Genomic DNA, 24348 nt, shown 5'->3' on the forward strand with positions numbered 1-24348 from the left:
GAGATCCATCCTTTGCTTATTAGGACGCGGTCTATCTGATTTGTTTCGTTAGTTCCAAGGATCTACATTCCTTTATGTATTCTTTTATGCGAAAAACATGTGCTCATCACCCTGAGATTTGCTTCACCAAATTGCGCTAGCCGAATTCCATTATTGTTAGTGATTTTGTGGCTGTATCTTCGAAGCACATTACTATATATTTGCTCTTGCCCTAATTTGGCATCTCCCAATTGTAGGAATTTAGCATCTCCCAATTATAGGATTCTTTTTGTTTTTTTTTTTTTATATCTGATTCTTCTTTTTTTTTCTTATTTGAAAATCGCGCGTAGAGAAAACGCGCGAAATGACGAGCGCTGTTGCGCAGGCATACGAGTGGGGAGGGCCAGAAGTATGCGAGTGAAGGGTTTACCGAGAGAACTTTGTAACGAACATTTGTGAAATAAAAGGAGAGACAGTGTTTCCAAAGCAGAGAAAGAATATGAGCTTGACCATTCTATTATCGAGAAACAAGTCTCCTTACAGCTTATAGAAGTGGGATTATCATTGATCAGGTTAAGTTAGTAGAGCGCAGAAAAGAGAGAGAAAAGGAAAATGGGTTTGAGTCAAGGTCCGCGAGATCCGAGTGAGTTAACGGTTTTGGTTCTGAAAGAGCTTGATGAAGAAGGAATTGGCAACGAGCGTCACAAAGGCAGATCCATCGAAAGCAAGAACAAGGGAAAAGAACATCAACAATGACGGGGCAAACAGCGACGATGGTAATGAAGAAGAGCATGATGGCATGCAAGGTGATACATGATTACGGAGGGAGATAGAGCTGTGCAGACGTGAGAAGGCTATAGCCGAACGAGAGTTGAAGATAATGCGGGAGTTACGGAGTTTACGTTCAGAGCAAGATGGCGGTGAGCAAATTCGGGATGTAGGCGTCAGAAAACACAGGGATAGAACAAATCTGAGCGAGCTGAAAGAGCTGGTGAGCATCTTTGACGAAAGCAAATACGACTATGTAAACTGGGAGACACAAGTCAAGTTTGTGAAAAGAACATACAATTTATCAAAGGAAAAAACGAAAATGCTTATGAACGTGCGTATGAGAGGCAAAGCGCTGGAGTTGTTTCACTCAAAGCCGGAAAGGCTAGAAGTAACGCTCAACGAATTTTTAGGGAGCATAAAGGTGATATTTGATCGCTAGCCACGTAAGTTAACCTTGCGGAAGTAGTTCGAGGATCTGGAAGTACAGTGAAGTATTTAGTGAATACGTGCACAATAAATCATTATGGGTAATCGAGTGCCAATTGACAGTGAAGAAATCGACTATATAATCGAGAACATACTCGATGCGAGTTTGAGGAATCAAGCGAGGATCCAGATTTTCGGGGAGATCAACAACTTGTTGCGAGCATTTGAAAAAGTTACATTACGATCGAGGGGAGCGTTTGGAAGTCGTAAAGCTATTCAGTCTGGCAAGAGTGAGATGAGCAGCGGCAAGGCTGCAGCACGCGAGAGACAACAGACAGACTATCAGTGGCGGATCGGTGGCGCCAGCAATCCGATGTTACAACTGCCAAGACACGGGTCATCTTGCGAAGGATTGCACGAACGAGAGAAAGGCCGTTGTCTATTTCAGGTGCAACGAGGAAGGCCATCTCTCGAAAAATTGCCCCAGGGAGAAGAGGACCCTGAAAACACAAGTCACGCATGTTGGGGAGACGCAGAGTGAGAGAGACGACTTTCAGCAGAGTTCGATACGTCGTGTCGAACACGACGGCGAGCGTTTTAGCCTGTATTTAGACACTTTATTCGACACCGGTAGTTCTGTTTTTTTGTAAAAGAAAAACTGATTTTAGGTGAAGCTGTTGAGAAAATTAGGCTTGGCGAGAATTTAGGATTTTACGGTATAAATAATTTGAAGCTTAAAATTATAGGTAAGATTAGTTTAGATATTACGATTGAGAGCGCAGTTCAAAAGAACATAAAGTGTATGTTGTTGATGACAATACGACGAATGCGGCGGTAGTATGGGACGGTAGTTGGGACGAGACGTATTAAATAAATTTAATTGTAGGTTAACTCAGAAATCCGTAGATGTTGCAGATTATTCATTCGAGGTCTTAAATATAGATGTGTCAAGTAAAAAGGATAAAATATCGAGCGAACTAAATGTAAATGCAGAAATTCCGCGGGAAGTGCAGGACAATCTAAGGCATATGTTTGATGACAAGTACATCCAGCCAGAGCGTCCATAGATCGACAATAGATGCTGAGGTTAGGTTAGTTTTAACAGAGCATCAGCCGTTTCATTTTGTTCCGAGAAGATTGTTACTCGCTGAGAAGGAAGAAATGCGAAAAAAACAACGCGTTACTTAAGAAGAATGTAATTCGCCCGAACGAATTCGAGTATTCATCTTCGATTATATTAACAAAAAAAAGAAGAAAAAAGGTGAGACGCGTATGTGCGTTGACTTCCGAGTGTTGAATTCGCTGTTGACAAGAGATAATCATCCGTTACCGATCATTGAGGATCAATTAGAGGAGAAAAAAATATTTTACTCTACACTTATTAGAGGGGAAAAAAATATTTTATTCTACAAAAGTAAAATATTTTAATTTACTTTATTTTACTTACTAAAGTATTTTATTTTACTTTACTTGATCTGAAAGACGGTTTCCACCATGTACGTATCGCAGAGAATTCAGTTAAGTATATATCGTTCATTACGCCATTGGGCCAGTATGAGTATTTGAAACTACCTTTCGGAAAACGGCGTCAACCCAGTTTTGTTACGAAGATTTTCAAATATTTGATTTATAAAGACGAAGTGGTTGCATATATGGACGATTTTATGGTTGCGACGATAATATTGGAGCATCACTTGCAAGTGCTAAGACAGGTTTTTAAATTAATAGTATGTAACAAGTTAGAGCTAAGAATCGATAAATGCAAATTTTTATATACCGAGATAGAATACTTAAGTTAGTCTATCTAGTCTAGCAAAACAGAATACGGCCCGACGGAAAGTGATGTGGAAGCGGTTCGAAATTTTCCGATCCCGACAAATGCTAGAGAAGTGCGCAGTTTCATAGGGTTATGCTTATTTTTTAGGATTTTTATAGAAAATTTTTCTGTTATCGCGAAGTCTTTCTATGATTTGTTGCGCAAGGATGCCAAGTTTGTTTTTAAGGAAAAAGAACTACAGGTCTTTGCAGTTTTGAAGTGTAAGCTGACAGAGGCGCCTATACTGTCGATTTTTAATTCGCGCGATGAGACAGTGCTACACTGTGACGCGAGCTCTTTAGGCTTCGGCACAGTCTTAATGCAAAAAAGGGCGGACTTAAGGTTTTTACCCCATGTTTTACTTTTCGAAGAGGGCTAGCGAAGCTGAAAGTCGGTATCACAGCTTCGAGCTTGAAACTTTAGCGATAGTTTACGCCCTTAAAAGATTCAGGATTTATTTATACGACATAAAATTCAAGATAATAACCGACTGTAATTTGCTTATATTGGCCTTAAGAAAGAAAGAGATCAATCTAAAGATACAGCGAAAGGCCTTAGAGTTACAGGAATTCGATTACGTTTTAAAGCATAGAGCGAGCAAGAAAATGTCGCATGCGGATGGATTGAGCAGAACATGCGATATCCTCGTGATTACAGATAATTCGTTTGAGTTTAGTTTATCTTTATGTCAAGATCAAGATCCGAAAATTAAAAAACTACGCGAAGAGCTGGAAAAACAGGAACATAAATTCTTTGAGCTTAGAAACGGGTTAGTTTACTGCAAGAAAGATGAAAATTTATTATTCTATGTACCGACAAGTATGGAATCCAATATATTAGGTGTACAAAAAAGTTTTGAGCTTTTTTTTGTAAAATTCAATCTTTATTCAAAAACAAACAAAAAAATATTATCAGCGAAATATTCCCCGTTTGCATCAACCTTTTGCCATCTTTTGGGTACCTTGCGAATTCCTTGACGATAAAAGCTCATCGGCTTCGAAGCGATAAAGTCATTAATGCATTTTCGTATCTCTTCAAATCTCACGAAATGTATATCAGCCAAATGATGCTGCAGCGACCGGAATAGGTAGTAATCGGAAGGCGCCATATCTGGGCTATACGCCGCGTGCGGGAGAAGTTCCCAGCCTAACGCAAAGATATTCCTTGAGTCACTTTCGCAACATGTGGTCGAGCATTGTCATGAAGCAAGATCACTTTACGACGTCCTTGGTCAGTAAATGGCCTCTTTTCTTCTAATGCATCGCTCAAATTGGTCAATTGTTGTTGGTAGCGGTCTGCCGTGATTGTTTCACCCGGTTGTAACAACTCGTAATACAACACACCTTTCCAATCCCACCAGATACAGAGCAAAACCTTCTTGGCGGATATTGGGCTTTAGGGTCATCATAAAGAATCCACTTTTCATCGCCTGATTGATTTTGTGCAGAAAATCTTTTTTCCGGAATTTTGAAAGCAAAGTGAGTGCAGTGTCACGCCGACGATTTTTGTTGTCTTCGGACAATTCATGCAGAACCCATCTGCCTTCCTTCTGAATCTTTTCCATCGTATGTAAACATACGGAAATGCTGCGTAACGCCAAGCTGTTCTGCAAGTTCCTTTTCAGTTTGCGCAGAATTTATATCCAGCAGTGCTTGCAATTCGTCCGTTTCAATCTTTTGAGGGCGTCCAGCACGCGGTTCATCTTCAAGACTGAAATCTTTTTGGCGAAATTTTTGATACCATCTTTTACATGTAGTATGACTTACAGCGTTCTCTCCATATGCAGCACAAATCATTGCAGTGGCTTCAGTAGCATTTTTCTTCAGATGAAACGCGAAGTGGATGGAAGATCGAATATGCTCTTTTGTTATTGCCATCGTGAGCTACTACTGATTTTTGAGGTTATGTGCATCAAACGCCAAACCGTATGGCATTTTAGAAGGCCAAATGTCAACGCTTTAAAACCGCAAAAGGGCGGGAAGATAGATAAAATTTAAATTGTTATTTCGGTTGTATGAAATCAAAAGCTCAGAACTTTTTTGTACATCTAATACTTTTTAGATATTACGATGAAATGGGCCACATAGGCGTAGAAAAGTCAAAATTCTTAAACGTAATTATTAGTTTCCACAACTAAAAGAAAAAGTAAATAATCATGTGCGCAACTGCTTAAATGTATAACATTCTCCCCATCGAGCGGTAAAATCGACAGAGAACCCTGTATAACGAATCAAGGGCGGGGGTTCTGTTTGAAATGATCCACATTGATCACGCTGGGCTAATTGACAAGAGTGTACTTTTGAAAAGGTTTATTTTCGCGGTGGTAGATTCCTTTACCAAATTCGACGAAACTCTATGCGACTAAAAATAACAAATAGTCGGGAAGCGATCGAGTGGTTGAAGCAATACTTTACGTGCTATAGCAAATCACGAGTGTTGGTTTCGAATAGAGGAAGTGCTTTATCTCTACCGAGTTCTCTGATTTTCTAGAAAACGACATGAAACACATTAGAATGACTACGGGATCGCCACAAGCGAATGGCCAGATGAAAAGAGCTAACCGCGTTTTAAAAGCGATGCTAAATAAAATAACTGACAATGAGTTGGGTAGAAACGGTATATGATTTTGAGCAACGTCGAGCAATAAATAACATGGTGAGCAAGAGCACGGGCGAAACGCCGAGTAGACTATTTTTTGGAGTTGACCAAAAAGGCAAGGTAGAAGACAGGATCTGGGAGTTTATGCAAGAAAATGTGAATGTAAAGAAGCAAGAGTTAAAGAGCATGCGGGACCAAGCTAAGAAAAAAAATGCTAAAGTGCAAGAATATAACAAAAGACGATACAATTTGAAACTCAAAAGTGCGCGTAGGTATAAGATAGGCGACTGGGTAATGATCAAGAATTTTGATAGCACGTCACACAAGCTCATTCCGCAGTTTAGGGACTCGTACGAAGCGATCAAGAAATTAAGAAATGATCGATATGTAGTGTCGGATATAGAGGGGTATCAACACAAAAAATCGTATCAAGAAATATAGAAGCCCACGAACATGAGACTATGGAGAAATGTCCCAAATGAAGCCAAAATGTTCGAAAGAGATGGCGATGATAGCGAGTGAATGTGTGAAGGTAGGAAAACGACCTAAGGTCAGAATTGGCCGAACTGTAGGGTTCTTTTTGTTTTTTTTATGTCTGACTCTTTTTTTTCTTTTTTTTATTGGAAAATCGTGCGTAGAGAAGGCTCCATAAAAAAGCGCGCGAAGCGACGAGCGCCTGTTGCGCAGGCGTGCGAGCGGGGAAGGTCAGAAGTGTGCGAGCGGGGGGTTTATAAGAGAGCTTTGTAATGAACGTTTGTGAAATAAAAGGAGAGACGATGTTTCCAAAGCAGAGAAAGATTGTGAGCTTGACTATCCTATCATTCGAAAAGCAAGTCTTCTTGCACAATATTATTAAGGCATCATGGTTAAAAATTTTATTAAGTTTTTTAGAAGTCATCCTAAAATTTTTCATAAATTTTTCAAATTGTCATCTGAGGCATCAGTTGGGGAATATATGTTTACAAAACTCATATTGAATAATTTCCCTCTCACTCTAAGAATACATATTCTTTTATTCACTGGAGTGAAGCTATTCACTGATTTTCCACTTTTCCCCTGCTGAAGAAATCAATACCGTGCTCTCCTTGTTTCTTCGCTCCAATGTAATACATATCGAAACTCTTCTTTGATACTATTCCATCTTGTTTCTTGCACAGCGGTTATTTCATAATTATATTTTTCTATTTCTTCTGCCACTTTCACCATCTTTCCTGATATTGTTTTAACATTCTAGATCCTAAATTTAAAGCTCAATTCTTTATTCCTTATTCCTCGCCTCGTCTTTCTGATATCTGTCCGGTTCTCCTTATGATTCTCGAAATAGAATTTCTTTTTATGAGACAAGAGTATTGGCCCCAATTCCCAACCTGGAAGGGTCCTCTTTTTCTATTCCCCTTCCACAAGCCTTCCACAAGGGTTTTATAGGGTTTTATATATTGTCAGGTATGAGAAATATGTTCTCAAAATTTGACCGTATCTTTTATTATCTATTTATACACACAAATTTCCCTTAAATATCATCAGCCTTTTCACTTATATTGTACATTCTACTACATCTTTTATAATGAATATAACCGAACAAATTCTTTCCGGAAAAAATGGATTAAGGCATTAAAACATCTCCATTATAAAAGGAATAGACTTAACTGACACTCGACCAATCGTTACAAGGAATTCTAAATGAAATAATAGAACAAATACCCCCACCCTTATTATTGCTATTTTTCTTCCGTATTCTCCTCACTCCTCACCCTCTCCTGTGAGTTTTATCTCTACAATAGAATTTGTAGAAGAAAATGAATATTTTCCTGAATAATTTGTAAAGACCTTATTTTATCAACTGATTCAGAAATTTCCTCAATCCTTCACTCTTTCAACACTGAAAACATTCTACCACTTTAATGGATAAAGCTGCACTTTTGGCAGAAGGTTCAACACCAGATTTTTTTCCCTCTAAACCCTTTTCATATTTAATTCCAGTCAAATGCTTTTATCTTGCCATCCCAGATCTTCCACCATACATACAAAACTTCCTTAGACTAAATTATATAATAAACGAATAGATGTATTAATTCCACATATGTAATAGTCCAGGGAGGATTGTATACATTAGCATTTTAGAAATCAATTTATCTCCCTTAGATTTTCTGTCCGATAGCTTCTGGAATTATATAAACGCAAAAATATACACACCATATATACACTCACCTACACCCAAATTTCCGCCCATATACTCAGAACTATCTCAGAACTATCTCGTTAATTATCGTTAATCTATAATCGTTAATAAGACTAGGAAGTTTATGTTACGGTTTATCTCCTTTTCAATGAGATAAACTTAAGTCGAGTGCGATAATTATTAAAAATGACTAAGACGTATGAGATGTCAATCACTTGGAAGTGCTAATAAAATATCATCAACATAACGATAGTAGATTGGTAGAGACATTGGAATACATTGGAATAAACCGTAACATAAGCTTTCTAGACATCTCATTAACGGTTTTCTTTCCAATTTTTTACCTAATTGATTAGAGTCTTATAATAACAAAAAAATTTGATTCTCTTCTACTTTCTCTACTTGATTAATTTTTATTCCACTTAATCATTAGATTTACACACTGTACACATGTTAACAACGACTCTCGAACTTTTCACATACTTGAGAACCATTAGACAACTATTTTTTAAGTACTGACTCGGAATTATTCACGCTTATCAAGGATGAATACTCCCGTTATACAGTGTCATTTGGGATTTTTGCAAGATAGTGAGGCTGAATTACATCAATGTGAGAATATGACGACAACATCAATATTAAATTACAAGATAATTTCCGTTGACTTTATATTTTGGCTCTCTGTTATCTTCATATAAATTTTATATAGCGATATTGTTAGTTTTTGGATGTGGTAGTTATGCAGTTGATTGTTAACTTTTATTTTTACTCTTACAATTATTATATTATTCATAATTTTTACAATCTTTTATTTGTTCACACTTGAATCTAAATGTGGCGCGTTCTATAATTTCACCGAGCTAATTTTCATGCATTTTCTATTCTCTTTTGTTTTTTACCGCTTTTGTTAAGACAAATTGCTGAAGAAGGCTCCGTAAAGCTGTTACGTACAATATCAATTTTATATTGAATATGAGCTGCTAATTATTATTTTAACAATAAATATTGTTTATTCAAATTTGTTTTTATCACGTCACTTCGTTTTCGCTCGTTCATTGACCTCTCTTTCCTCTTATTAGAAAACGTAATTTGATATTTAAATGACTTTTGAATAAAATATTATATATCTTTCAAAATTGTGAACAACAGACAGTATATCATATTAATAGTATCATATTTTCATATATCCTAATTAATATAATTAATATAATATTGTACTTATTTATTGTTATAGCTACGGAGGAAAAATTCGATCTTATATATAAGAAAAGGATTATAGATGACAAAGATGGAGTTGAGATAACATGTGCGGCTGAAGGACTTTATCCTCAACCAACTTTAGAAATTTCTGTCGAGTGAGTATTTTTTTATGCAATTTATATTAAAATGCTTTCAAAATGATGTAACGTTCTGCCTTTTTTTAATTTTTTTATGTGGCACACGTTTTATGTATTTGATTATATTTTTTAAATTCATTAAATTATTTATGATATTCAAACATGATATAAAAGTATAACATTTTATACAATTGATAAATTTTTAAGATCATTACAGATTCCTATATTTCAAAAAGTACGATAAATACATGAAAATATTCTAAAATAAATTGTTACGTCCAGTGGACTCCGTGATTCTTTTCTTTCTCTAAAAGCGTTATTAATAATATTTTCTCTCATATAAGAATATTAGTTTCAATCTTTTATTAATAAGATATGTATCCATGAAACAAAAGAAAAAAATTGTAACCGCTCCAACTATACTATAGCAAGAAAAAAATTGTAACCGCTTCAACTATACTATAGCAATCTTTTTATTTAATGAAAAAAGAATATTATTAAATATTATAAATCCTCAGATTGGATCTGTCACAAATCTATATAAAGCATAAGCATACAATGAGCATGAGTAAGATATCTAACGTAAACATCCTGTCTAACTCGCATCCTGTCTTATCCCGCCTTTTTCTTTTTTTTTTTTACGTAGAGAAATGCATTTACACACTGACCTTTCAGGTATCAAACTACCCGAGAGAGTGTGAGACTCACAGGAGAAAAGACCTTTCCCACTAGATACTAAAACTGCACGGTGTCCTTCGTTGGCCACTCAGCGATGTGCCCGGGAACGACCATCGGCATACTTCTGGGTGCCTCGCTGGTCTGCCAGGCCTAAATAGTTAGCCCGGCCCTTTTTCACTTAAGCCATGGGTGGGGACACAACCACTCCGCTGCTACCTCCCGTGGGAGGGGATGAATCTCCCCCCCCCCCACTAAATTAGAGCTGGTAGTTCCCGAGGACTAGTCTGTCCTCATATGTGCCGGGGGACGCCTTCTTCTAAAATAAAAGCGGGCGAGCTCTGAGACTTCCCGCCTGTGCGGGGTCACTCCCCTCCTCACTCTTTCTGCCTCCTCCTTCCGCGAGATAACTGCTTCGCAGAAAGAGGAGGCTGCCTTCCACTCCTTCTCTCGCTCTAGCATTCTTGAAACAAGTGCTTGAAAGGAGAGGTCATTTCCTACTGCGGCCAGAGTCCGGCGCTCGCCGGACAGTGTTCCAGCATATGGTGCGCCGAATCCCTGATCGTCCCACAATGATAGCAGTCAATAGTGCGCTATCCTATCTATACGGCACAGGTACTCATGATACCAAAGCAAATGCCCGCAAAGCCCCTGTGCCAAACCTGAAAGTCAGCCCGCCGTGGCCCCTCCCCACCCATTCTGGTGAGGAAAGGCCGAATGACCTCGGTGATGACGCGGCCGGACGCACTCGAGTCCTCGAGTCTTCGCTGTCATAAATGCTGACCCGACCGCACTCCTCCCTCCTGATTTTTGCCACGGCTCTCGCCGCAGGGGTTACTCCCTTCTATCTAAGCGCTGGTGTACCGATATATTTCCGTGCGTTCCAGAGCCAAAAAGTCCACGGGAGAAGTCCCGGCGAGGATCGTGACATCGTCCTATATGTGCGAGCGACTCTGGTGGTCATGCAGCGTTGCGCCTTATTTGCCGCCGCTTGAATGCCGCGGCTGGCTGTTATCGCTATCGCCCACACTGGTGCCCTGTACAGAGTCACCGACAGAATGGCGTTCACGTATAGACGCAGCACCACCGAGGTTGGGCAAGAGGCGATTCAGCACGTTCGCCATCCTGCCCATTCTGGGAGCGAACAACTCGAAGTGAGTCCCGAAAAACCTCCAGAAACTATTCAGGGTGAGGTCCAGATACTTTAAATGCGGCCCACCCTAATGCGGACTGATCCTATCACGATGTATGCCGGAGGCGGCGCCCTCCGAGCCTTCTTATAGAAAAATATTGCCTTGGATTTGTGAGGCGCCATCTCCAGGTCCATGACCGTTATGGCCCGCGTGATGCCACAGTCAAGTTCGTCATGATCAGCGCATACTGCCAGTCCATCACCAATGTGTCGTCTGCATAACAGACGAGGTGGCAGCCAGGGAGGGGGGTGCAAAGCACCCGATCATAGGCGAGATTCCACAGGAGCGGCTCAAGCACCAACCCTTGTGCCCTTGAACTCCGCAGGATATTCTCCGCGTTCGAGTCCTGCGCGATCGCGGAACCCAATATATCTATCTCTGAAATAGTCCTAAAGGATCTCCTTTCCTCCTATATGGAGGCGATGATAGTCCATCGGAAAAGGAGTTGAACGCATAGGAGTTGAACGATATTTCACAATATCCAGCAATACTGCGATCGCAACTCCCCTCCCCCCTTCGATCACCTGGTCCAAGAGGATCTTGTCTTAACATTGTGTCGATCGTAGAGCGGCCCGTCCGGAACCTGTATTGGTCCTCCTAGATGTTCGGACCACATAGGGACAGGTGATGAACGAGGCCTGAGATGATTCGTTTGAAGAACTTACCCGCTTCATCCAACAGGCATATCGGCTTGTACGTCGGGAGTCCGCCGGCTTCCCCTCCTTCCGGAGAATCATATTGGCCCTCTTCCAGTTGGAGAGGAAGCGATTAGTTCTTAGCCTATAAATCTGTAAATAACTACTTCAGCCAGTCATCAATGCTACCCAAGATCAGAACCCAGATCCTTCCTGGGACCCCAAAGCAACCATGCCCAGAAAGCACCTGTGCCAACTTGAGGGTCAGCCTACCGTGGTCTCTCGTGTGAGCTGGGAGCGATGGATTTGCCCCCGAGCTTCTTAGCGGAGAGCAATTCGTCTTCTGTGACTCCGAGGCTCCTTCTCCCAATTATCGAATGGGTCTTAGTAGGAGAGCACACATGGTTGTCTCGTTGGAAACAAGACTCCCACTACCTCATCCAGGAACTCGAGTCCCTTCGCGACTGGGGTCGCCGCGTGTCGAAATCGCTTTAATACGATTTTGCCCAGCGCCCCCAGGAATCCCTGTCTAGGGAGGAGACTAATTTCTCCCCCCGCCTTTGTCATCCTGATGGCCGCGCTGAGTGAGGCGCAGGCCATTCTATAGGCTTCTTACGCTTCCCCAATTCTGGCGAGATGCCCCGTCTGCGGGCTCGCGTGAACGATCTTCTTGCGCGGACCGAGAGTCGCCGAAGTTCAGTGACTTCTTCGGTCCATCAGTATGCGGCCTTATCCCGCTTAGCTATCCCAGATTCCTACTAACATCCCTCCTCTACACAAGAATCAGACACTATAAAAATGGAGCTTTTCTGGGGCGCAGTGCCATTTCTTTGCCATTATTTTTCCATTTTTCATTTAGTGCAGAGTCATTTTTTCTTTGCCATTCATTCTTCATTTTTCATTCATTCCAAAACACTTGATTGCAAGCTGCTAATTTTCATTCAGCACTAAGTATTTATTTAATCCGAATACTTGTTCACGAGCACTCATTCTCCATATTTCATTCTGCACTAATTATCCAACAATCAGTCTTCACTCAATTATCTTTTAAAACTGATAATTAAAATCAATGAATTTAAGTCAACGTTCTAAAATAATATCGAGAGTTGTTTTGCAATATCCCAGCTCCCAGTCAACAGTAAGTTTCACCCTAATTATTTACTAATCGTAAATCGCATATCTTTGGATTTTCGTTTCATTTCGTTCTTCCACTTTATCTAAACTTATTCTTCTTTCTTTTATTCTCCTCCTCCTTCTCTCTTAGTCGCTGATGCAGTCTAATTAAATCCCGATTATTTTCCTTCTGTCTTAATGGCCGGTATGGGCTATTCGGGTCGCTCTTCCTCTCTCTCAGTCGCCGATGCGGACTATTCGATGTCTCCCTCCCCCTCTCTCTCTCTCTCTCTCTCTCTCTGTCTGGGTAAAGAAGTGGAAAAATTGAAGGAAACAATGCAAGCCAAACTGGGTGATGATTACAAAATTGTGAAGTCACATCAGAAACTGAAAATAAAAACTGTTAATATAGATAAAGATGAGATGAAGTTAGATAGTTATAAAGATGAGATGAACTTATAGCTAGAATAAAAAAACAGAATAAAATGGATGCAATGAAAATGCGAATAGTAAAGAGAATAGTTAAAGAGAAGAAAAATAATAATAATAAAGCGAGAGAGAAAGACGAAATGATCAGTAATAATGGAAACGAAAAAAACACATGAGCTGGTGTTGAAAAAAATGAAGTTAAATATAGGATGGGAGAAATATCCTGTATTTAATCATGTTAGTGTTAAAAGATGTTTCAAATATTGGGGATACTATCATATTCCAAAAAATTGTACAAAAGACGAAACATGGTAGTAAGTAAACAAGGGGGGTCCTAAGCCCCCCGGGGCGAGAGGGGGATGGAGGGGAGGGGAAGGTCATAGGATCTCCGAAGGGTTCGTATCCGGGGGAGAGAAGATGAATCCCTCTGGCGGTCGCCGGGGTGAATTTTTCCTCCTTGGTCGGTAAGGATGGTTTTCTTCCCCTCTGATGGTCGTGGGGTGATTTCCTTCGAGCGATCGCGACATCTTCTACGGGACCTAACACGTCCCGTTTTTTAGGATGCTGTGTCTAGCGTGTCCTGTTTTTCGCGGCGACGGGAAGGCACGCGTCCTGTGTCTAGGTGTTTTCCGCGATGTCTAACGCGTCCTGTTTTTCGTGACGGGAAAGTGCGTATCCTGTGTCTAGGCGTTGTCTATGGGGATATAACGTGTGGGACATGCTGCTCGTCTTGTTTTTTAGAATGCCACGGTTTGGCGCGTCGTCGAAGTGATTCTTTTGAATAATACTTTTTGTTGTGTTTACAATGGCGAGAACCAGCAAAGTAGTCAGTAATCGGTGTCAGTAATGTGAGATACGAATGATCGATGACGATGAGATGTGTTGGTGTCATTCATTGGATGAACTAATATCTTCTCCGTTACGAAATGTAGCGGCGTCAATGTATCCGGCAGTCAATGTAACAGAGTATGTCATGAGAAGACAATACACTCCGACTCCTAACCTAAAGTTAAAGAGGCGCCTCCTAAGTTAAAGAGGCGCAGCTGTCGATTTCCGCTTCAGCGTGGGATTTCGCCCAAAAGGGTGATAGAAGCATGTGCATGCCATCATTATCGAGGGATGGCATACAATCTGTCAACGGAAGTCCTCTATGAAAAGGACAAACCGATGGATAGCAGACGACAGAAATACATGGTGAGTTTCCGTAAAAGTGGGTATTACGATGTATTTAACGACGACGATGACGATGAAACGTTTTTCTGCATTCATCGTAAGTACTGGAACAAAAAAGCGGTCTTGTCAGTCGCATCAAGAGGAAAGAAAAAGAAGAGAGCGCGTTGGTATCAATTAGCGCAACTGGAAACACGTGAGAGTTTAATTTGTGAACTTCGCGTCGGATCAGAAGAAGAAGGAGTTGGTGCGACAGTTGCTAGATCGGGCCACCGATCTGAGAAGAGTGCGAAGCGATTCGATCTTCGCTTCAATTGGGGCTTTCGAGGCATGTGTATGTTTGAACTCCGCGCCGAATCGGAAAAAGAATAGTGATGCTAACTATATATTGTATATATGAATATGTATGAGTTTAATACAAATATATTATTAAAAAATAAATATATATTAATAAACATAAATTTATAGTAATACAAATAAATATATATTAATAAATATATGTAATAGAAACAAATATATGTAATAGAAACAAATATATATGTACGAGCCTTTCACCTGACGAGCGAAAGCGTTCTACGAGTCACCGAGGTCGCGTTCGATGTGGGCGGCGAATTCGTCATTGACTTTCGACCGCGATTCGATGAATCCCGATATCGTGCTATCGTTTCGAGAGGGTTTTCACACGTTCGTGATCCTCGACATCAAATATGTCCGTCGTTGCTGGACGGACCAAGTAACGTGTTAGCTCACGCTTTTTTACCATCGTCTAAAGTGTCGGGGGTGCACGTAAATAACGCGGAGAAGTGACACATTGAGCTGACTGCTAATCCTAACGATACAGTTCATCTACTGCATACATTGACGCATGAGATTGGCCACGTGTTAGGATTACATCACAGTCCTCAGAAGAATTCGATAATGTACGCCTTCATTCCCTCTAAGACTTTTCTCGTGCGTTTGAGCGAGGGATTTTCTCGCCATTCAGAATTTATACGGTTTAAGGAATAAAAGCGAAGTCTCGAGATCGGTGCCAGTGACGACGACCATAGCGACGATCATGATCGCAACGCGCGACACAGACGACTCCGTGGATCTGTGCGCGTTGCGACGCGTTGATGTTAGAAGACAGAATGTACGTATCGATGCCACTTATCGGTCGGTCGACGTAAATGGAAAATCTTACGGCAGATCGTTGTTACTGACAGACTATCTGCGTTTCCTTCCCGATAATTTTACGCGTTTAGCAGGCGCGTATCGATGACCCTCGGGTCAATTTGTATTGTTCGTAAACGATACAGTTTACATGGCAGAATATCGGAGTTTCGAACTAGTACTGGGTTGACCGAAGAAACTGAAGGAATCTTCCTCCTAACGCGAAAATCAACGCTGTAGTTAATACTAATGCGGGACGAACGTTCGCGATTTACAACGACGAGATCGTGATCGAGATCGACGACTGCTCCATGATAGCCGTCAGACATAACTCGTTGCACGCGATATTTCCGGAGATTCCACCTGCCGTAACATCCGCCGTTCGATACATCGACAGTAATCTGTATTTTATCGTTCAACGATAATATAGTTCTTCAAATACAACGAGTTTACCAGAAGTGTAACTATTTACTATCGGTAAATTCGACGTGGAGATTTTTGGTATTGTGTGTCCGAGAGACTGTTAGAACAATTGCGCACTCTTCTGAAGACTCGCTCAAATGAGGAACGTATTTTCAAGCGAGGACGATTTAGAAGGGTGAAGGAGGCATGGAATTTTTCATACAGTGTATAGAGCGAAGGATACGAAACATTTACGAACGATTAGTATCGCATCTCTTCGGTTGTAAAGATGTATGATATCAAACACTCACAGAATTCCGAGACGCATCGACGAGAGGAAGAGGAAGAGAATGCTCAATGACAATGACAGGCCGATCGCGTCGAGTTATAACAATGTCTGTGGTACAAATAATCCAGTCAGAGTTCTAGAACGAAAATATCCCTTGACTAAGACGAGATACAAGTTCCTCAACGTATGCGTCACTCTTGAATGTTCCTCGCGCGTGAACATTATCCTGGCAAGGAGAGGATAATCATAGCAAGGAGATCTCGATGTCGCCCAATACGTGGAGGCAGTTTCTCGAGCATCGACACGTTCTCTGGAAGTATTTGCAGAATACCAACGGAGAACCGTCCTTTCCGGCTCCGTCGCATATCGGAAATATGACCATGCGTTTCGGAAGAATCAACAACCTGACGATGTTACGCCTGGAAGCGCCCGCGGCTCGCTTGCTATGTCGAAGGAAACGGTGAATAACATGTTCGAACTGGAGCATTGCATCAACCGATTCGTTATCTCGTTGACCAAGATATTAAGAAAGATCGATGTGAAATTGGCGCGTTTCCACCGTTAAGGATACGGAGAATATCTCGAGAGTCAGCAATAGCGATGCCTTCGATCGTAATGACATTATCAATTGCGAACTCGTTGCTCTGTTCTTTGAGATGTAAGATTGAAATGAAATAAAATGAGACAGATATTGTAAAAAATGTTTTTTTATTTGTACTTTCCCAAGCATTTATGTAAGTGATATGAACGGTAGATATTATATTAAAAAAATCTGATTATGATATGATATAAGTAATAGTTAAAAGAATCTGATTATAATATTATAAAAGAATCTGATTATAATATGATATAAGTAATGAATCTGATATATAATATAATAGTTTAAAACAATCTAATATATGATATAATAATAGTTAAAAACAATCTGATATATGATATAATATGATATAAATCGTAAATCGTTAACGCGACATTACAGTTCGGTGATACATTCCTGTCGTTTCGACCACCAGTCGTACCAGCTTGCACACGTTCTCCATGACGCAATTTTTCGCGTGACGCTCGCAGTGGAAGGCGCAAACGTCGTCCAGGGTGTTTAGGCGTCCTATATCCTCGAAATCCGCGATAGTCTCGATGATCATCGGGATCCGTGATGACGTCACCGCTGAGAATCTTCTCCAATCATTTCTTCTTCTCCAAGCTTTTGATGTACACTCGTCTAGGCGCGTCTCGCGATCGGTCGCACACGCCGCTTCGAATCACGGGTTCCGAGAATCTGTAGGCGACGTTGCCGTCGCTCCACTGCAGACCATGATGATTGGCGGTTATTCAGCATGCTCTAGATTTCTTCGCCTTTGTAAGAAGATTCCAGGATATCGCTTCTCGAAACATTCGATGAGTCAGCTCTTTTCCATTTCTCAATATTGCCACTTCTTTAACCATAAATTTCTCCCGAATGGTAAAACCTTGCTCGACGAAGATCGATACGTTCGACATTGTCGCGAGAAGGGGAAATTCGATATCTTCGCACTCCGCTCTTCTTTATACGTTCGTTATCGCTATCGCATAGGGAAAACCGCGGTTTCCTGTTTTTTTTTTACGTGAGTTTACGTATGACATTTGTCAGCGGGTTAAACTCTATAACTCTACCGTGAATGATGAGACAATAAGCCGTTGTGTTAGCCGGAACGTTCTCTTTGCATTCGAATTCTACGCGAACGTTGACGGTGACGCTCTTGATCGTGTTGGCGAGAGCAATCGATGACCACGAGCGGACCGTATTGTAGAAATCTGGTGACAGTCATGAACGGTTCTCAAATCTCGCACCCGTAATACGCCTTTCGAAATTTCAGATACATATCGTACAGCACTGCGAACTTGTTACTCGAAATCTAGATTCATATCCTCGTAGGGATAGAACTCGGAATTCAAATAGTTTTACATTAGTCAGCTTACAATCGTCGAATTTAGAAACGTCTTCCGTCGGTACGTTTTTCCTTTCGGTCTGTAGCGCGAAGATCACGTATCGCGGTTTCTCCAATTACGCCGCTTTTATCGCTCACGAATGCTTGGTCGTATTTTGTAACAGTGGAAATTCATACAGATCTCACGAACGAAAGCCCATGCTTAGATATCGTCCGCTGTCCAATGTTCGCAAAAGCGACAGTTTGTTGACATCATTCAGTATCACGTGCGGCATTCGCCTCTGTATCCTCAACAGCATGATTTTTGGTCCGGATGCGCCACGATGCAATTGTTATCGTTGCGAGCGCGTGTCAGAATGAGTTCGTGCCGCGCGTTTATCACTATGCGCTTGTAATCCTCGCAGAAACCGAGGAGTATGTTGAGAGGCACGCAAAAGTTGAAATCGTCCAACGCTATAGGCGGTATCTCCCATCCAGTGTTCTGTAAAGCTCTATCTCTCTCGTAGCTTAACGATGCGTAGTTTTTCATCAAGATCGTTATCCTGACGTTTCTACTCTTATCGATCTCCACGCCATTGAGTTCGTATTGAATCTCGTCGAACATAAACGCGACACAGTTGTTGACTAGCTTCGCTCTCGTAACTTCCTTCGCCGTACCTTTCTTCGTTGTACCTTCCTTCGCGCTCTCTCTCGTCGCAAACTTTCCCTCGATGTACAGAAAACTTTCGCACGACAACGTGTACAGATTCTGCTGTAGGTATTCGTATCTCGTCGCTGTATCCGAACGTGGTGTTAGCGTACGGATTGTAAATGTGGATCTCTATTCTCACGATACGATCGTCAAAGATTGGGGCACCTCCGATACTTAAAATGTCACTCGTCATGTCGATTCTTCACGACGAAACCTAAAGATCTTAAAAACGCGACTTTTACGGCGTTTAACTCATTCGCCCTTCCTCGTCGTTTCGCGGTAGGATCGCGGATGTAGCGTTTGCGTCTCCTCCTCTCGCGTATCATTTGTTCAGAACGAGCATCTTTCACTCTCGCGCATCTCTCTCTAGTCGTCGTCGCACGTGAAGTCGCACCATTATCTCCTCTCCGCGAAAGTCGATCGGTCGCCCATCCTGATCCATGACTCGAAGCATGATATCGGTGACGTTTCACGCGATGATCGAGAAGCTACGAGAAGTAAATGATCGACGTCGGAGCGTCCGACAGTTTATATCCCGGAGGAACATTCGGGGAAAACTCATATGAACCGGTTCATCATTGCTGTACGCATCCGCGGTGATATTGCACTCCACCCGAATGATGTTCACGCTCATGATATTCACGAGTCCGTCAGACGTGTGCCATTTGTTCGATCGTAACACGCGCGACGACGAGAATCTCAGGAGCGAACCGATGTTGTTCGGTTTCGCGAAGTCGATTCGATGCTCGCACCTAATCTCGCTTCTCATGGTGTTCTCGTTTGCGCGAATGATCAGAAGCCGCGCTTCTCTCTCGTTGCTCTCGTCGTAGACAATGTCGTCGCTCTCATTATCATCGCTCGTCCTCTTACTCTCGTCGATCCTTCGCCTCTTAGAGATAGCGGCGTTCAGAATCTGTCTATCGTGCTCAACTCGTACCCTCGGGAATCACGATCGTTTTGTCGTTGTCGCAATAGAACTTATTATGGAATCGATGTTCAGTATAGTATTGTACGTCTCGAAATTCGTGAGACCTAACTCGTAATCGTCGTCGCTCAGATCTAAGGCGGGAAAATAGCACGCCAAGAGGACACTCTTACCTAGTGAACGAAAGGCTCAGCGACATCGCAACCGATCCTCGAGAGAATTCGCAGGCACAACTGATTGCAGATGCTCTGATCGTACGTCTGATATGATCCGCGATTGTACGTTGTATATTTACGTCGCCGCCGAGATATCTCTCGAGTTCTCTCGGCGGTCGAAGATTGCCGAAACTATCGAAGTAAATCGCGTCGTTGCCTCTCTTCGCGTAGGCGACCCAGTGAGTACCCGAACCCGTCGAATCGTCGAGATTCACGATGCCGCTCTCGTTGCGTCGCGCCTTCGACGGTAACACGTTACGCATAAACATTCCTCTGAAGAAGATTATTCACAGACGACGCGCCGAGCGGCTCAGCTGCTCGTGATACCGGAGAGCGATAACTCGAGCGATCTTAATGTTTCTTTCCACGATTTTTTTTTTCGTTCTTCTCGTCACACCATTGCCACGTTTGTGGCGCTAGATGCAATCCGTGACTCTCCATCGCCCGATTGTGACGTTGAACTCTTCCAGTTGACGCCGAGCTGCCTTATCAGCCTTACCGCCTTCGCGACGCCCGCCGCGCCACTGATAAAAGAACCGAGCGCGCCTAGTATCGAAAAAATGGGCAACAAGCCTCCGCGTTTCGCTGTCAGAAGTATCCTCCTCGTCGTCTTCCTCTTCTTCTTTTTCAAACCCATGCCCAACTTTGTTTTTGCTTTCATAGCAGTCCATATGGCAGCGGCCCTCTCGCCGAAGGTGAAATCTCCGGCCGTTATACATTCGCGCGCCTTCTCAGCGAGAGCTCGATCGGCGAGTTCCTTGTTTCGCGAGTAGGCGATGTCATGTTCGCGGCACGCCGCGTCCAACGGGTTGACGCCTCGATCGCCGCGCGCCAATCGCTTCGCGAGACGGGTGCCGGGTCCGCAAAACTGATACCCGGGAATATGTAGTTCGAAGAGAAGCGCATTTATCGCCGTATCGAGTAATCCCGCGCCGCTGAGCATTTGCTACAGTTCTTGATGAGAAGTGCAGGATCGTCTATGTGCGATCATTGCCACGGACGATTGTAATGCTCCAGACACACGCGACAACGTTGCACCTCGGGGTCCGCTCTCAGATGATCGGGTAGTCTGTTCCACAGTAGCTCCACGTATCTGTCGAAATTGCGCACGAGAACGATCTTCGGGATAAGTCGCAACTGTTCGGCGGATAGAGAATATCGCGTTTGTCCGTCAATAGGGGAAATATATCGATCACTGTGCGCGAATCGCTATCGAGTATAAGTGGAGCGATTATCGATCGCGTTGTTCTCTCCTCAAAGCGAGCGCACGCGCGTAAATGCGATTTGTTCGACGGTCGCCGGCTATAGGAGTGTCCAATCTCGACTGTAAGGCTCGACGGATCTCGGGCGACGCGGTCGGGAAAGCGCGCAGACACGGTCCTCTACTACCAAATATGTTGCATCATTTGCGACCCCTCCAACTGCGGTAAAACGAAAGTGTTGATAAGCATGCTTGAAAGCCCGCACGGCGCGCGCTTCGAGAACATCTATTCGAAATCCCTGCAACAATAGAAGTATCGATACCTGGTGGAATTGCTCGAGTCGATGGACGAGATCGGCTATCGCGCGTTCTCGAACAATAACGACGTCGTGACCCGAGCGAGGCGTTTCTCGATTCGATATTCGTGTTCGACGACGTGGCCTGTGATAAGCAGAACACGATCAGGAAATATTTCGCCATGGGTCGATACTCGAACATCGATTGTTTCTATCTCTGTCAGACATATGCTAAAATTCCGAAACATCTGATACGCGACAACGCGAATTTTTTAATTCTGTTTAAGCAGGATGGCACTAACCTAAAACACGTTTACAACAAGCACGTGAACACGGATATATTGTACGAGAATTTTTGCGCCTTGTGTCGCGCGTGTTGGAAACGCAAGTACGGTTTCGTAGTCATCGATAAGGACAGCGCGTTAAGGAATGGTAGATACAGACGAGGATTTAACGATTTCGCCGTGGTTTAGAGCGATCAGTTGTGCGACGAGGATGAACATCGACACTGCGGCGAGTACGGACGTCGCTCGACGCGAAAAAACGGCGCGAGAGATCGCGAAGACTTAGAACTCTATACGTAAAAAGCACAGAGCGTTAAAGACCTGTGAGATAGAAGGGGAGATCGCTGGAGAGGCGACTCAAACTGATCGTTCAGCCGTTGAAACGAATCGCCGAGAACACCGCGCGAGACGAGTCTCGGTGAACATCCGAGCGTTGCTGTCGGAGACGAACGAGAGCATGACCAGGTCGATCGGCGAATTGGAGGAATCTATGGCGCGCGTAGCCAGATTGTTTCTAAAGTACGATACGCAGATCGCCGAGATTACGAGCAGATTATCGCGCGTGGTAGATCCGTCACCCGCGAAAGCTTGATGTCCATGAACAAATTCGGAAAGTTTCTGGAGAGGCAGCGCGACGATCGTTCGATGATTGCATCCTTGCGAGCATACGTGCGTCGCAGCTCTGCCCGAATCCGGACGACTACGACGTCAACAGATGCAAGATACGGCATCTTGCCTAGACGCGCCGATCGACGACGCCGACACGACCAAGGTTACGTCGACGACTCGCTTCGCGTAAGGAGCGAGGAATCGAAAGCTCTAATGAATGAGCTACGAAAACAGCTGGAAGATATGAACAAGCGGATTCGGAATATTTTTCTACAGTATTACGACATAAGAATCGAAGTGGACGTTCTGCGACACTTCGAAAAGAAGAGGGAGGTCTCGCTCGTCGATCACGACAAATGAATAGGGAAGACGAGAGACGCGATGGAATGAGCGCTCGAGAAGCGGGACGAATTGCGAGAGAGAGATCTGAGCGAGATCCACAAGATCGTCAACGCTCAGGAGAAACGGACGCGGAACTTAAAGGAATTCTTGCGACAGATCGAGGAAAGGAGGGAGGCTCGCTTGTCGATAAACGAATAGGAGAGACGAGAAACGCGACGGAACGAGAGGTCAAGAAACGGAACGACCAACGAGTTAGAGACCTGACCATACTCCATAGTGTGATAGAACGAGTGCTCTGGAAATGGGACGAACTGCGAGCTAAAGATTCGAGTGAGAAGGGTCGTCGAGACACTCGACGATGCTCAGAAGAAACGAACGCGAAACCTAGAGGAAACACTGTAAAATCTAGAGGAATCCCTGCGAAATCTAGAGACATCCTTTCGAAACGAGCTCGATGCGTTGTCGACGAGCCGCGAGAGGATCTCGACGTGGAGAATCTCGCGCGTAGCATAATAGATCTGACAAGGATCGCGAGAGAACTGACGAACAAAGCGGTAACGAGACAGACGCTGAACGAGACGCTGGCCTCGTTGAACGTGAATAAAATGATGACTAGGGAAACGATAGACGAATTACTAGTCGCGTTAAAAACGGATATCCCGAATACCACGAAATACGTGATTAACGTTTGAAATGAGGAACAAGAGCGAACGTGCGAAGCGACGAGCACGAATAAAATTAGCACGAATCGCGCCTCCTCGTAAATCAGCGATGAGCGTTAAGAAGAGGAGACTCGTCGAGGAGCTTCATGCGCCCGCGCGAAGAAACTTCCCGCGTCGTCGCGTAGTTGGTCGCGGTTACGACGACTTATGGCAGGCCGATGTCGTCGAGATGCGTCCGTACGCGCGACGAAACAGAAGTTACAACTACGTGATGACGGTTATCGACGTGTTGAGCAAGTACGCGTGGGCAGTGCCGCTGAAGAGCAAGAGCGGAAGCGAGATAGCCGCGGCGTTGTCCAAGATATTTCGCGACGACGCTCGACATCCGCGAAATCTATAAACGGACAAGGACAAGGAGTTCTACAACGCCTCCATAAAAGCGGTTACGGACAAGTACGATATACGTTTACTATTCGACGTACTCGGTGATGAAGGCGGCGATGGAGCGATTTAATCGCACGGTCAAGAACAATATGTGGAAGCTCTTCACGCTTAACGGATCGTATAGATGGCTCGACGCTCTATCGCATTTAATCTCGGAATATAACAACCGCGTGCATCGAACAATCGGAATGCGATCGGCGGACGTAACTCCCGCCGTTGCCTCCTTTCAACGGTATACAGTCACTTGAAAATCACAGCCCCCGCGTTCAAAGTGAATCCGGTACGCGTCAGCAAGTTCAAAACGATTTTCGAAAAGAATTTATACGCCTAACTGGACGACCGAGATTTTTCGAAGGTGCAACGCACGAATCCCGTGACGTATCTGCTGAAAGATTATCGCGGAGAGCCAGCGGCTGTATGCATGCCTGGCGTTTCGATTGCTGCGACGATTCGTTCAAGCAACGCGTGAAATCCTCGAACGTTATCATTTTCGCGACGATACTCCTCTTGACGCCCTTTATTCTCTTCATATTGCTCTATCTCAGAACTCTCAGAGCGTACATCTTGACGAGTAGCTTTTCGTTTCGATT

The 24348-nt window shown here is 43.2% G+C and overlaps 2 protein-coding genes across 10 annotated transcripts in view; both read left to right on the top strand.

The window, feature by feature from the left end:
• LOC105432862 (uncharacterized) overlaps positions 1-24348 on the top strand; it is a 552262-nt gene that overhangs the window by 369814 nt on the left and 158100 nt on the right. For all 9 annotated transcript variants that reach the window (XM_089083349.1, XM_089083345.1, XM_089083344.1 and 6 more), the window contains one exon: positions 9004-9124. In XM_089083349.1, coding sequence (XP_088939475.1) covers positions 9004-9124 — 121 coding nt within the window. The remainder of the gene's footprint in view (positions 1-9003; positions 9125-24348) is intronic.
• On the top strand, positions 379-4602 carry LOC148934821 (uncharacterized). Its single transcript, XM_089083356.1, has one exon. The coding sequence runs from the start codon at positions 1274-1276 to the stop codon at positions 1715-1717; it is 444 nt and encodes a 147-aa protein (XP_088939482.1). The 5' UTR covers positions 379-1273; the 3' UTR covers positions 1718-4602.

The sequence above is a fragment of the Pogonomyrmex barbatus genome, unplaced genomic scaffold (assembly GCF_055798465.1).
Source record: "Pogonomyrmex barbatus isolate J1 unplaced genomic scaffold, ASM5579846v1 scaffold7, whole genome shotgun sequence".
NCBI lineage: Eukaryota > Metazoa > Arthropoda > Insecta > Hymenoptera > Formicidae > Pogonomyrmex > Pogonomyrmex barbatus.